At 51.7% G+C, this 13,639-nt stretch overlaps 1 protein-coding gene across 1 annotated transcript; it reads left to right on the top strand.

Moving 5' to 3' along the window:
• Positions 1 to 5,252: 5,252 nt before the first annotated feature.
• On the top strand, positions 5,253 to 13,436 carry CALHM2 (calcium homeostasis modulator family member 2). Its single transcript, XM_054035545.1, has 3 exons — positions 5,253 to 5,480; positions 10,192 to 10,796; positions 12,646 to 13,436. The coding sequence occupies exons 2-3, from the start codon at positions 10,254 to 10,256 to the stop codon at positions 13,060 to 13,062; spliced, it is 960 nt and encodes a 319-aa protein (XP_053891520.1). The 5' UTR covers positions 5,253 to 5,480; positions 10,192 to 10,253; the 3' UTR covers positions 13,063 to 13,436.
• The last annotated feature ends 203 nt before the right edge of the window (positions 13,437 to 13,639 follow it).

Raw genomic sequence — 13,639 nt, forward strand, 5'->3', positions numbered from 1 at the left:
AATTAGGCATCCAAATCCTCTAAATGGCTTTGAAAAGCTCAGCCTTGATTGCCAAAATTCACACTCTGATAATTGTGGTTTTCTTAGTAAGGTATGAAAGGAAAGTATTCGGGGAATATTTTTACCTCAGTCATGTCCCTTAAACCACATATCAAATTATCAATAGTTTGTTTCTCTTTCTCCCTCTCTCCCGCACTTGCTCTTTTTAAACAACCCAGTTTTGGCCCAGCAGGAGCCAAGGTGATTGCAGTTAATGTAAAGCTTAATTACGGGTTTGTTGTCCCTCCCTGCCCCCTGAAGTCAGTACCAGTGAAATTCTAAGCTCAAGCCAGAAAGACTATTAACGAAGTGAGTTGTATCCAAGTTCATGATTTGTCAGGCTGACTCTGGGGAGAAAGGAACACGTCACAGATTTATCGTTAATCTTCACACTCAGCTCTTTAATCAAGGCACCTGTCCAGAAGTTAATAGGAACACAGCTTGACTTACAACACAAAGGAGATTAAGATAAACACTGTCTCCAGTTTTATTTTTTTCAGTTTGGCACAGTTATGATCCACCAAAAAGGAGGCTTCTCACTAGTCTCAGAGCTGTTATTACCATGCAAACTCCTGGGCAGATCCATTAAGAGACCAAAGAGCAGGCTTCCATTTGCAGAGAGAAACTCTTTGCCTTTTCCATTTACACTTCGGGATCAGGGCCTGACAGCGAATCCCCTTTGTAACAAGGGGCTGTCCAGCTCCTGTCCAGCAGGCAAAGAGATCAAAGACACAGCAGGGGGAAGTCTGGCCCTACAGCCCAGAAAGCACAGAGAGCAGCATTTGGGTCACCAGGTGGAGCATTTCAAATTCTTGGATCAAGGGATCATTTTTAATTGCTTTTGGGGGAAGGCCCCAACCTCCTCTCACCCCAGACCTCAGACACCCCCTATTGCAGCAACCCTCCCACAAGCTAAAGAGCCAGTTGTCATGAAAGGGTGAGGCCTCAGTGATACCCAGTGAAGACAAAGGCAGATGGATCCCCAGTTACCAGGTTCCTTGGTCACAGCTCCCTAATCATTCTCCTAAGGCTCATGCACACACACCCTAACCAGCTGCAACCGCATCCTCCAGAGGATATCTTGTCCCTCCCAAGGCCTCTGAAGTTGAGACAAGCCTCAGGCTTCACAGATGAGTCACCTGACAAGGATCTGCTCAACTCAACAAACTGCTTCAGCTATTTCTGTGCACTTCCCGTTGATTGAAGAAGCCCAGGGCACGATCCCTCTTAACGGGGCAATGCACAACACCCTGCAACGATTGGCTGCATTGTTAAGATAATTATAACATAAGCATTATTAACAAATAACAACATGAGATTCAACTTGGAAGAGTGCATCTGGGGAAAAGAATCGGATGCCCCAGACACGCAGGGGGAGGGACAAGCCTGGGAAGCAGTGATGGCCAGACGAGGGTGGGAGTGATAGGGGATAGCAAATTAGGCAGGAGTTTGCAATGGGATGTAGTAGCAGCAAGAAATGTGGGGTGGCACATGCAGAGCCATCGTGTAATGCAGCCGGGGCTACATCTGGAAGAGTGAATTAATTGCTGGCCACCGCATCACCAGACCGATACCGACAAACTGTAGGGAGTTCAACAAAATGCAGCTACCATTATAAGGGAGCTGAGGGTACCGGGGCTGGATCAAGGCCCAGGTACCACAGGCTCATGCCAAAGGCCCCAGCTCCTGATGAGATCAGAATCTCAGTTTTCATTTTAAAAGAATTGTGTTTCTAACCCTCATAGACACAAAGAAAGCCTGAAAACAAGGTGTGAGTGTAACCTGAGTTTGCAGAGAGCCTGAAACAATAGCTCCAAGAGGTGTGCACTGCCCTATTCATCTTAACTCTGAAACCTGCTACCACACCAGAAGGGGCAGGGCCACAGCCTGGGGGAGGGCCATATGGGACCTCAGCGTGGGACGGCCCTAGGGTCCTGGATTGCCTTATCTCAGCCCAAGGAGGGACTGATATATAAAATGAGATTAAGGCTCAGATTGTGACTAGGTGCCTGGGGTTGTGGGGGAAGGGCATGAGGAGCCTTCCCCACCCACCGCTGCACTGTGAGTGGAGAGCGTAGGCCAGTGCCAGGCTCACCCCAATGGTGGCACCAGCCACTCCAGCGGGGGAAGGGATGAGGAGAGGGCAGGAGAGCGGCCTCCCCCACGCCTCATTGGCCAGCAGCGCTGAGGAAAGTGCACTCCGCATCTTTTCAGGGGGGAAGGGGCTGCTTAAAATGCCTCTTGAGGGTCTCTTGGGCTCCCATTGGGCTGTGCTTTGAAGGCCCAACCCAGCTCTGGAAGTGCGACATCTCTGTCACTTGGCTGGGGCGGGGGGTTGGGGCACATCTGAAGGGTGGAAACAGCCAGGAGAGGGGTTAGGGTGGCACAAGAGAGTGTGATTGGGAGCAATGGGGTGGGGTTAAGGAGGCGGAATAGCAGCAAAGCCTTCCTGCCAGAGAGATCTACCAGTCGGCCCCGGGGCATGGCAGAAGCTCTGTTACATGGGACTGTGAAACGTACATTGGGCAAAGCCCTCGCAGGTGTCCTGGAGGGGACAATCCTGGCCCTGCCCCCGGGCGAGGGGCTGGGTGTTCTAACAGGCCTCTCCCGTCCCCAATTTCTGTGAGGAGCGAGGCCCCAATGCAGAAGGGAGGGGCCGCTTCCTGTGGGAGTCGGACCCGTCAACTGCTGACCCTGTCAAGCCCACTATCGTTGTCATTGGTAGTGCGGTGGCAGCTAAGATCGGGTCCTGAGGGCGCCAGGCACTGAGCAGAGAGACATGGTTCTGCCAACCTTGAGAGATCAGAAATCATGAGACAGGCCCCCCAAAATCACAAGATCGGCTCCAAATATCATGAGATTGGCTGACAAGATCATGAGGGTTTTTTCCCCCCAAGAGACTAGATGGTGTTTTTTAGTTTGTCTGTTTATTGCTGCACTCCGCTGCCCGGCCCCAGCATGTGCGGGTCACACTCAGTGTCGCCCTCTCTCCCGAATGTATCTGCTGAGTGATTTGGGTCCCATCTGCCTGTCCCCTGCCCAGCAATGTATTCTGCTCCTGCCCAGCCTCTCTCATCACTGCAGCCCCCCCAACCTCCTCTCTGCTCCTGGAGCTCTTCACTCCCTTCTCCCAGGCCTGGAGAGGGCTGCAGCAGGGTCCCCTCTCTCCCTTCCAGCCTGGGGGGGGGAGCTCCAGGAGCTCTTCACCCCTTCTGCCCCCTCCCAGGCCAGGTGCTGCAGGGAGCAGGTGCAGAAGAACCATCTCCCATTGCTCACAGGAGGGGAGGAGGGAGCAGAACTGCCCTGAGCAGGTGGGTTCTTTATCTCTCCCCTCCCAGCCTAGGAGAATGGCTTTGGGGCGCTCAGGGGAAAGAGAGCTCTTCCTACAGCAGCTCCGATTGGTTGCTCAGCCCCAGGAGATGGAGCAAGTGGGGGGCACAGCCAATCAGAAGCAGATTTCCGCCAGGCAGGGCTACATTGGCCAGAGGGTTGGATCATCTCTGGTCATTGCAAAACGGGCGCTGGCCTTGGCTGAAATCCCATCCCTGAGAGAGCTGGCCGCATGGGAGATGGGCTCTGCCCCAAAGAGCTTAAGTCCTAAGTAAACAAAGCGTGGGAGGGGAAACAGAGGCATGGGGAAGGGGCGTGATTGGCCTAAGAGGACACAGCAAGCATGGCAGAGCCAGGATTAAACCAGTAATAAGCAGAGACAGGCCCACACCAGAAGTCCAGATCCGAACTCTCCTGAACTCTGGGGAGGGGCAGAGTCAAACCCAAACCCAGCTCCAGGTTTCCCACGGGGTGGTTTCTGTAGCAGGAACCCCACATCCATTCCAGATGCCCTGAAATGGAGGCTGCCCTTGCAGGCCTCTCTCCGGCAATAACACGGGGCCGGGGAAGAGTTTCGTTCCATTCCAGGGGCTAGAGGCTGTGCAGAAATCAACACGGGCGTTGCTGTGAGTTTCTCTCTGCTAACCCGTCCTCTGGGGGCCTGGGTTTTGTTCCAGGGGCACAGCATCCATGAAGCATGAAGGGAAAGAGGGCTGCAGCAGGCAAGCAGGAGCAGAGAGCTGGCCAGCTCTGGCAGGAGGGAGGGAGGAGAAGAGGAGGAGGAGGAAGGGAGATGGCCTGGCCTCCTTCTCTGCCTTCATCGCATGGCTCTGAAAAGGAAGTGGAAAGCGGAAAAGCAGAGTCAGGAATGAATGTGCTGCCCCAGCCTCTGGCCACACCCCGCTCTGCTTGGGTAGGAGAGACGGTGCCTGGACTCGCAGCCAAAGAGCCACTATTTCCCCACCCACTGGCTTCCAAAAGAGCTCTCGGCCACAGGCACTTCACTGCCGCTAAGAGAGTTAGTCCCCATTCGTGTCCCCGACTGTCCCTTTGCATTAGAACAGGCCAAGCTGCACGGCTGCATCCAAATGACTGTGTCCAGGTTGCCACGCTGCTGGGGTGTGGAACAGGATCTAGCCATCCCCAATGCTGGGGGAGGATCGGGTCTACTGGCCTCTGCTTCTAATTCAGCCTAAACCAAACACCTCTCCATTTCCAATCCAGTTTGGAGTGGCCAAGCAGCGAGAGCAGAGACAGCCCCCTGCACAAAGAGCCCTCCCCGTGCTCCACCGAAGTCAATGGGGCTTACTCAGGGGGGTTGTAGGAATTCGCTCTTGACCTGCAGCACCCCTGTTATTACACTCCTAGGGGAGACACACCCCCCCCCCAGCCCTGCCAGTGCACATCTCCTGGCTGCAGCACCCCCTGCTATTCCAGTCTGGGGGTGCCCACAGACAGCTCCTCCGATGCATCTCAGTCCTGACCTGCAGCCCCCTTGCATCCACCTTTCAGACTCAGGCAGCCAGCTGTAGTGGACTGTGTGAGGCTATAACTCTTCTCTCCAGAGGTGCCTGGCTCTGGCATTCTCCTTACTATGCCAGGGAACCCCCGTTAGAGCATCCTCGAGCAGATCTTTCCCAGGGCTCCAGGCAAGCAGTCTCCTTGGGGGCAGTGATGAAGAGAGCTCCAGACACGCCCCAGACAGCTGCACGCCACATTTCCCTCCACAGCCTGCCGCTACCCTGCCATCTCACTCTGCTTTGGGGGCGGATTATGCATGTTTTCCACTAACTAGTTTTTGTGCCTTTTTTTTTTTTTTTCTTTTAAAGGCACAATGTTTTCTTTGAAACAGACAGAAAGTAACTGGCCGTTTGCTGCCTGTACAAGCCCCACCCTGATGCAAGGCTGAGACTTTTCCCTCCCATCACAAAACATCTACCAACACAGGACCCCTTGGCACACAGAAAGGAAGTTGCTGAAAATAAACGCTATTTGGAACTGTTTTAACTTCTTGCACCGGCACTTTCTGAGTTGGATTCCCACTCCCCTCCTCCCCCTGCGCTTGGAGTGTAGCCGAGAAGGCTCTGAAAACGGATTTAACAACCCCTTAAGTAAGTGGCTTAGTTTTCTTCTTATCTTTACATTTGTTCCGGGGGTAGCACGGAAATAGAGGCTGCTTACAAATAAGCACATGCCCCATCCTCACTGGGAATGAAACCCATTAGCGATGGGAGACTTCTCCCCTAGGATGGAGCATTCCTGTTTGTTACCCAATCTTTGTTTTGCTTGGCCTGTTGCTAGCTCCAGCCCTTGAAAGGAAGGGTCGCATGGTTTTGGTTTTGTGCAATCGTTCTGTGTTCTCCTGAATAACGGTCCTGGATTTGTATCATCCTATTTCAGGTCTAGAGTCTTTGAGGAACACTGCACAACACAGGGTCCTGTGGCACCTTTTAAGACTAACAGAAGTATTGGGAGCATAAGCTTTCGTGGGTAAGAACCTCACTTCTTCAGATGCAAGTAATGGAAATTCTTAGTTAGTCTTAAAAGGTGCCACACGACCCTCTGTTGCTTTTTATAGATTCAGACTAACACGGCTACCCCTCTGATACTGCACAACACGAACATTATGGCAGTCGAGATCATGAGTCTGATTCTTCACTGTAGTGTAAGTCCGTTGATCAGTGGTGGATTTGACTGGTGTAAAACTGGGGTACTGCAGTAGGGAATTAGGGCCCTAGTTTTTCATGTTTAAACCCATAGTGATTTTACAGAATAACTGTAATAGAATCACAAATGGATAGAAATAATAGAGAGCACTGGACTCACCCCCCGTGCTAACCCATGGACTTGAATAGGGCTACACAGGGTAAGTAGGTTGGTAACTGACGCATTGTGAACTAGTGATCTCAGGCATCAAGTTGGACTAACTCCCTGCTATAATCTCACTAGGATCAGCTCAGTCTTCCGGGGCCCTGTAAACTAAGTACCAGATGTGTGTGGGCCTTTCACAGGAGACCTTAAAAACTGGGTTCCCTTTATCTGATTGGCCTGAACATGAAAGATCCCCTGCTACTTTTTAGAGAAGTTGGGGTTTCCATGGCACCAATTTTATGTTTGCTGTCAACATGCAGGATGCAGGACTGGCCCTTTCACAAAAGTCGTAGCTAGAGATCTATCCAGGTGGCGCTTGATCATGCCCCTTTGGGGTCTGCCATGATTAGGAGGAGGATGGGTTTCCACAGCCAGCCCCCAGAGGGCTATGTGCCATTCAGGAGACGCAGAAGGCTCTGGTGTAGGCATTGATACAAACTCCAGAGCAGGTTCACCAGCCTCTCAGATGGGCCTTTGTCAAATCTCTAGCCTCAGTGAGGTGAATCGTCTCCCACCTGACACCTTGGTGCTCGATGGGTTTGGCTGAGGTTCATGTCAGTTAAACCTGGAGGGCGAAGTGAAGTCCAAGGGATTGAGGAACTCAGCCTGATGAACCAGAACTGCTGCCTTTTCACACAGCTCCCCGCCCATTTCCCCCTGCAGAGGTGGCTGCACTTTAGTGCTCCCAGGCTATATGAGCAGCAGTGTTGCCTAGTGGATAAAGCACTGGACCAGGGACTCAGGAGACTTGGGTTCTATTCCTGGCTCTGCCACTGATTGCGGGGTGACCTTAGGCAAGTCACTTTGCCTCCCTATGCGTCAGTGTCACCATTTGTAAAATGGGGGTAATGATACTGACCTCCTTTGTAAAGCACTTTGCAATCTACTGATAAGAGCTAGGTGATTAAATTATATGTATTCCAGGCTCCCATCCTACAAGCCCACTGAAATCAAGAGGTTTCCTTGTCTGAGGGCTGCAGGATGGGGCCCATAACTAGCGAAGTGCTTTGGGATCCCCAGAAATGATAGGTGCAATGCTATTCTGGTGTAAGGAGCACAGAGGTGAAACCACGCAAGCTGCTTGGGAGTGTCCTGCGATGGGATTTCACTCGGCTCAGCACGAAGGCTGGTGCCTTGTCCCAGAATCTAAGCTGGGCCCTATTGCACGGCAGCCGGGCGGTGAGAGTAGGAAGCAGGTGGTAACTAAGCCCCGGCTAGTGGGTGAGTGTAGGGCTGATGCAGCTGCCTCGGTACAAACCCTATGTACCGATGTGCTCTCCTAGGGGTGCTACGCTGCACACCTGCAGATTGACTTTTTGGTGAAGACAGACAGAGCCCTGAGAGATTTGCTGCTACCAGAACCCCTGGCTTCGTTATCGTTCCATTCTCCAAACACCACAGCGACTCGCTCTGGTTTCTGGGGAGTGCAGCTCAACGGGCCATTCCTGTATGAATGAATACTGTCATCAGACCGGTCAGCAGAGGGCTGTCCATTGCTCTCTATGCACATCACCACATCACACAGGAAATCTGAGCTACACTAAGGGCTTATCTTCACTGCATCAGTTAGCTCAAGTTACTGCACTCCGGTGAGCCTAGTGAGAGAGACCACACTGGCAGCACAGAGTGACTGGATTAGCTGCAGATGAGTTGCTGTAAGTGGAGCCGTTGCATCCCCATTATTAGCTTGAGCATCAGCAAGTTGCAACAATGGAGCTTCAACCCATCCCTTCTGGCAGGCGAGCTAGCTCCTGTTTAAAGCACCACTTCACTTGGAGCTAGAGATTGTTGTGTGTGGATGCGGGTCAAGTTAGGGGTAATTTTCAAGTATAACTGGAGCTAGCTATGCTGTGAAGACACACCCTAAGACTGATTGAATTGGCTCTGTCAACACTGGTTCTCCACTTGTGAAGTAACTCCCTGCTCTCCATGTGTCAGTATATAATGCCTGCATCTGTAACTTTCACTCTATGCATCCGAAGAAGTGAGGTTTTTACTCACGAAAGCTTATGCCCAAATAAATCTGTTAGTCTTTAAGGTGCCACCAGACTCCTTGTTGTTTTTGTATGCTACATGGTAAGCTCAGATTTAGTAGAGCTCGAGTTAGCAGACTTGGGTTTGTTAGCCTAGGGCTTGAGCGTCTACACTCATTGGTAACCCCAGGTTAGGAATTGTTGAACCCTGGGTCCCAACTTGGGGGTCCAGCATCTACACTGCGTTATGTGGACCTGATCCACAACCCATATCCCAGAGTTCCTAGCGCCCTCCCACAACGTGGCCACTCTAGCCCTTTGTTCATGGTGCAGTGTGGGAAAACTTGACTGTCCTCCAAACTTGACTGTCCAGGGGACAAAGAAAGACAGCACATGGGATTATGGGATACTTTTGGTGGACTCCCAGAAATATGTGTCCAGTGGAGCTGCATCTACACCACAAAGAAATAGGACTTGAATCCTGGGTCCTGGCTTGACCCAGGCTCAGACCCTCTAATCCCTTAGGGTCCTCAGACCCTGAGTCCGATTAGTGCGATTTGTGTGTAGATGGAAGGGAGGTTAGGTTTGAGCCTGAATTTGAATCCTGGCCTTACATCGCAGTGTGGACGTACCCGGAATGATAGTATGGAATGATAAAGCTCATACCAGTCTGCTAAGGAAGGTAAGGAAGGCTTGACTGGCCTCTCATAGGGTGGGAGAGAAGAGGCAGCCAGTCAGAAAGAGAGAGTCAGAGGCAACAGATTTTTTTTTTTTAGTAATCATCTCTGGCAGATACCGTTTTGAGGAACTCAATGGGAAACGGAAAAGTCTGAGGTTTCCCTTCTAGCTCAAGTTTACTCCCTCAGCAATCCCTTCTGCTCCTTGTTTCTCACTGTCATTTGAAAAATACTTTTCACTCAATAATGTTCATGGATAGATAAGTGAGTGTTAACTCTGAACCCTAACGATGAAACTTAAAGTGTCAATATTATTAACTATTTCACTGTGAATCATTGTAGACGGAATGTGTCACTGCTCTGAGATTGAGGGTGGGGTTTGGGTACTAATATTCCCACTCCAAAAGTGAGTAAGAGAGCAGAGCTGTGAACTCTGGAGTGTGGATGAAGGAGTGAATTCAGTGAGGAAGGATGGTCCACTGGTTAGGGCACTTGCCTAGCACTTAGGAGAGCCAGGGTCAAGTCCCTGCTCTGCCACAGACTTTTGGTGTGAACTTGGGCAAGTCACTTAGCTCTCTGTGCTTCATATATTAAAGATTGAAAGCTGCTCTGTTACTATGGAGATAGGGGCCACGTAAGTACTGTACCATACAATTTCAACTGTGTCTAACAATCTTGCCAAAGCACAATTTAAATTTGGTTGTGGTTCAGCAGGATCCTCAGGTACTTTGGCTAGCTAGTGGGGGTGGGGCCGAAGTTGGCATATGGACTTCTCCAAATGAACTGGTCTTCCTGGGGTAGCTCTCATTTGGCAGGTGCTGTCTAAGGCTCTGGTCACCTTTAAAAATGTGCCAGATTGGGACCATCCACCAGATGAGGCCTACAAAGGGAGCAGCTCACCAGAGGCTGTTCCTCTCCCTCCCTTTCTCAGGGCCACAGGCCAAAGGGGAGGGTGTAGCAAAGTGGGGGCCAGCTATCATCCCCTGGAGTTGCTCCACTCCCATTAACAAAGTGATCCCTAGCTGAGTCTGATGCCAGGAAGCAGAGACCCTGGCTGATGTGGAGCCAGGTCCATCCCACTAGCCAGACCACCTACCTACTTCTCTAGACTCCCACTGTGACCCCCTACTCCAGTTGGGTATGACAGCACCCAATTACGAGTTCCCGCAGAGTCGCCAGGTGAGATCTCTGGGAAGCAGGGCAGCCATCAGGGAGAAGGGTGGGGGTGCAGCGCCCTATTGCTGCCTCTTGAATATTGGCTCTCTGATTCACATTTCTCAGTGCTGTTATTGTCGTTGTAGCCAGCGTGAGGTGAAAGGACCCAGACTGCTGTAGGCATCTCCTATTGGATGCTCCATCCAAGATGGCTGCCCTCATCACTGAAAACTTCCGCTTCCTTTCTCTGTTCTTCAAAAGCAAAGATGTGATGATCTTCAATGGCCTGGTGGCCCTGGGCACAGTGGGCAGCCAGGAACTCTTCTCTGTGGTCGCCTTCCACTGCCCCTGTTCTCCGGCCAGGAACTACATCTATGGACTGGCTGCCATCGGAGTCCCAGCCCTGGCCCTGTTCCTCATCGGCGTCATCTGGAACAACCACACCTGGAATTTGGTAGCTGAGTGCCACAAGAGGGGGGCTAAGAACTTCTCGGCCGCAGCCACCTTCCTGCTCTTTGGCTCCATCATAGGGCGGGCTGCCGTGGCCCCTGTCACCTGGTCGGTCATCTCACTGCTCCGCGGAGAAGCCTACGTCTGTGCCCTCAGTGAATTTGTGGATCCTGCCTCCCTAGAAAAATTTCCATCCCGATATGGACCGGAGACCCTGGCCAGGTTCCCTTGTAAGGACATTCCCGGGAACTTGACAAGTTTTAAGGAAGAAGTTATAAGAAGACTAAGATACGAGTCGCAGGTATTGATTGACTTGTATGTCTGGGTGTGGAAGGAGTGTTGACAAGGGGTTAGAGGAGACTGGAAGCCAGGTCTCCTGTGTACTATTTCTGGCTCAGGCTGTGTGAGTTGTGCTGGAGTCAGAGAAGGAGACTGGGAGCCAAGACTCCAAGGCTCAGAGACAGAAATTGAAATCCTGGCCCCATTGAAGTCAATGCGAGTTTTGCTATTTACTTAATTGAAGCCAGGATATTACACAGCGTTGTCTAGTGGTTAGAGCAGGACACCTGGGCTGTATTCCTGACTCTCGGGAAAGTTACTTTCCCCCCCTGTGCCCCCTTATCCTCCTCTCTCTCAGGGAAATAATACTCACTTTCCCCTCTGGGGCTTAGCCTATGTACCAATAAATTCTCATTGAAACTGCAACACTGGGAAGCCAAGAGAAGCAAAATGGGGAAAGCGGCCCTGAAACACCCAGCGCTGCTCTGAACTGCGACAGGGCAGGATGCCCCTCCTGTCTGTTCAAGCAACAAACTGCTCAGAGCTCCATAGTTACAATATCGGACACTCCTTAACTCACTCGGCCAAGGAGTGGGGAGACAGAAGGCATCTTCCCCATCGGCAGTGGGGGGTGAGGGGCCAGCAGCATTAGGGCACACTCAGGCTCCACATCCTCTTGAGCACACATCCTTCCTATGCCTTTTCTACTTTCTGGACTGAGTTAATTACCCTTGTAGCTTTCTCCTCAGTCTATCAATTAGGCCCAGCGTTGCCCCTCAGGTTTCCTCTGGGGTGATTTAATTGATGTTCCCATGATCAGAGTGCTGGTAGAGCTGCTGTTGCCCAGCACGCTGTCACAGAAGCCCGTGTCCTATGCCCGTGAGCACCACGTGTTCAGAAATCTGGAGTCATTGACACCTAATCTGAGGTGCGAGTTGTCCCAGGCTTAGCTACCAGAAACCGGTACAGTTTTTACATTAATAATCTGCTTTGGGGGAAAATTTGCTTTTAAGACACATGTTCATGGCTTTGTGAGGACCTACCCTCCCTCCTCCCCCAAAAGCAGCATTTGTTAGGTGCAAGAGGACAATACATTATCCAGACACCGGGAGATCAGTTCTCAGAACCAACTCCACATCAGCCAACCCAGGGCTTGGCAATACCATGTTGGATCTGAGTTAGACTAGTCTGTTCACTCTGCAGTGATTCCCCTGTGGCCCAGTCAGGAGCAGAAGTGATGGGGGTGTCCCTAAATTAGAACAGAGCAGGGGTACTCAAACTGGGGGTTGGGACCCCTCAGGGGGTCGTGAGGTTATTACATGGAGGGTCGTGAGCTGTCAGCCTCCACCCCAAACCCTGCTTTGCCTCCAGCATTTATAATGGCATTAAATATAAATTAAAAACACTTTTTTATATAAGGGGGGGTTGCACTCCAAGGCTTGCTATGTGAAAGGGGTGACCAGTACAAAAGTCTGAGAACTACTGGAATAGAAGGAGTTGCCCAGGGTGCACTGGCCAAGCTGTGAGGGGTTCCAAGTCTGGAGTAGATGGGGACAGTGCAGATCAGGACTGAGGTTCATCAGCTGAGCTGTCTTGGTTCCAGTCTGGAAGAGCAGGAACTGGTGCCGGTCAGGACTGAAGGGCATTGGCAGAGGAGTTCTGGGAATCTCACACAGCACCTGCATCTGCCTATGCTCTAGTCAGCGCGATCAGTACTGCATCACGTTCACAGAGACACGAACAAAGAATCCAAGCGCTGGTGTCCTCATGAACTGGGGCAAGCCCCAGTAGGAAACGGGGCAGGTTCTTTAATCAGCGCTTGGACTGATGAGCTGTTCTGATGTAGCCCTCTCTCTCTGTCTCTTTCTCAGCTCTTTGGATGGCTGCTCATTGGGGTCATCGCAGTCTTGGTTTTCCTCACCAAGTGCCTGAAGCACTGCTGCTCGCCGCTCAGCTACCGGCAAGAGGGCTACTGGTCCCAGTACCGCTCGAGCGAGGCCAAGCTCTTCGAGCGCACTGCTGAAGTCCACTCCAAGATCCTGGCTGCCAACAACGTCAAGCAGTTCTTCGGCTTCGTGGCTCTGAATAAGGAGGAGAAGGAGCTAGTGGAGGAGTTCCCAGTGGAGGGAGTCCAGCCAAGCCCGCAGTGGAACGCCATCACCGGGGTCTATATCTACCGGGAAAATAAGGGCTTCCCACTCTACAGCCGGCTCCATAAGTGGGCCAAAGGGGTGGAGGGGAACGGGCCAGGGCCTGATGGTCAGGAAATGGTCTTCCTAGCCACATAAGAGAACCAGCAGCCCAGGGGGATGACAGAACCAGTTCCCCACACCATCTTTATTATATGGAGATATACCTATCTCATAGAACTGGAAGGGACCTTGAAAGGTCATCGACTCCAGTCCCCTGCCTTCACAGCAGGACCAAGTACTGTCCCTGACAGATTTTTTTGTTGTTGCCCCAGATCCCTATATGGCCCCCACAACCCTGGGTTTAGCAGGCCAATGCTCAAACCACTGAGCTATCCCTCCCCCGCAGACTTTCCCATCAGACATTGCTTCACTGTATGTTCAAATAGGTAAAAACGGCACAGGAGCACGGCTAGTCGCTTTGCTGCCAATTCTCCTCCAAACAGCTGTTCCTTCTGGGCACAGCAAGGGAGGAAGGATGAACAGCTTCAGGCTAACGACCAACCGCATGGTGCCAGGAACCAGTCTCTAAGACAACCGTGCACTGCTGCTCCCACCCAGAGGACATGGCACCTAAAGCAGGTACGTGCACCTTGTCTCCAGACTATCAGTGCTGCAGCCCTACTGTTCTGAGGCACAGACCGAGCCCCCAGGTCCTGCGTTCACAAAGACATGT

This window comes from Malaclemys terrapin, chromosome 7 (genome assembly GCF_027887155.1).
Source record: "Malaclemys terrapin pileata isolate rMalTer1 chromosome 7, rMalTer1.hap1, whole genome shotgun sequence".
Classification (NCBI taxonomy): domain Eukaryota; kingdom Metazoa; phylum Chordata; order Testudines; family Emydidae; genus Malaclemys; species Malaclemys terrapin.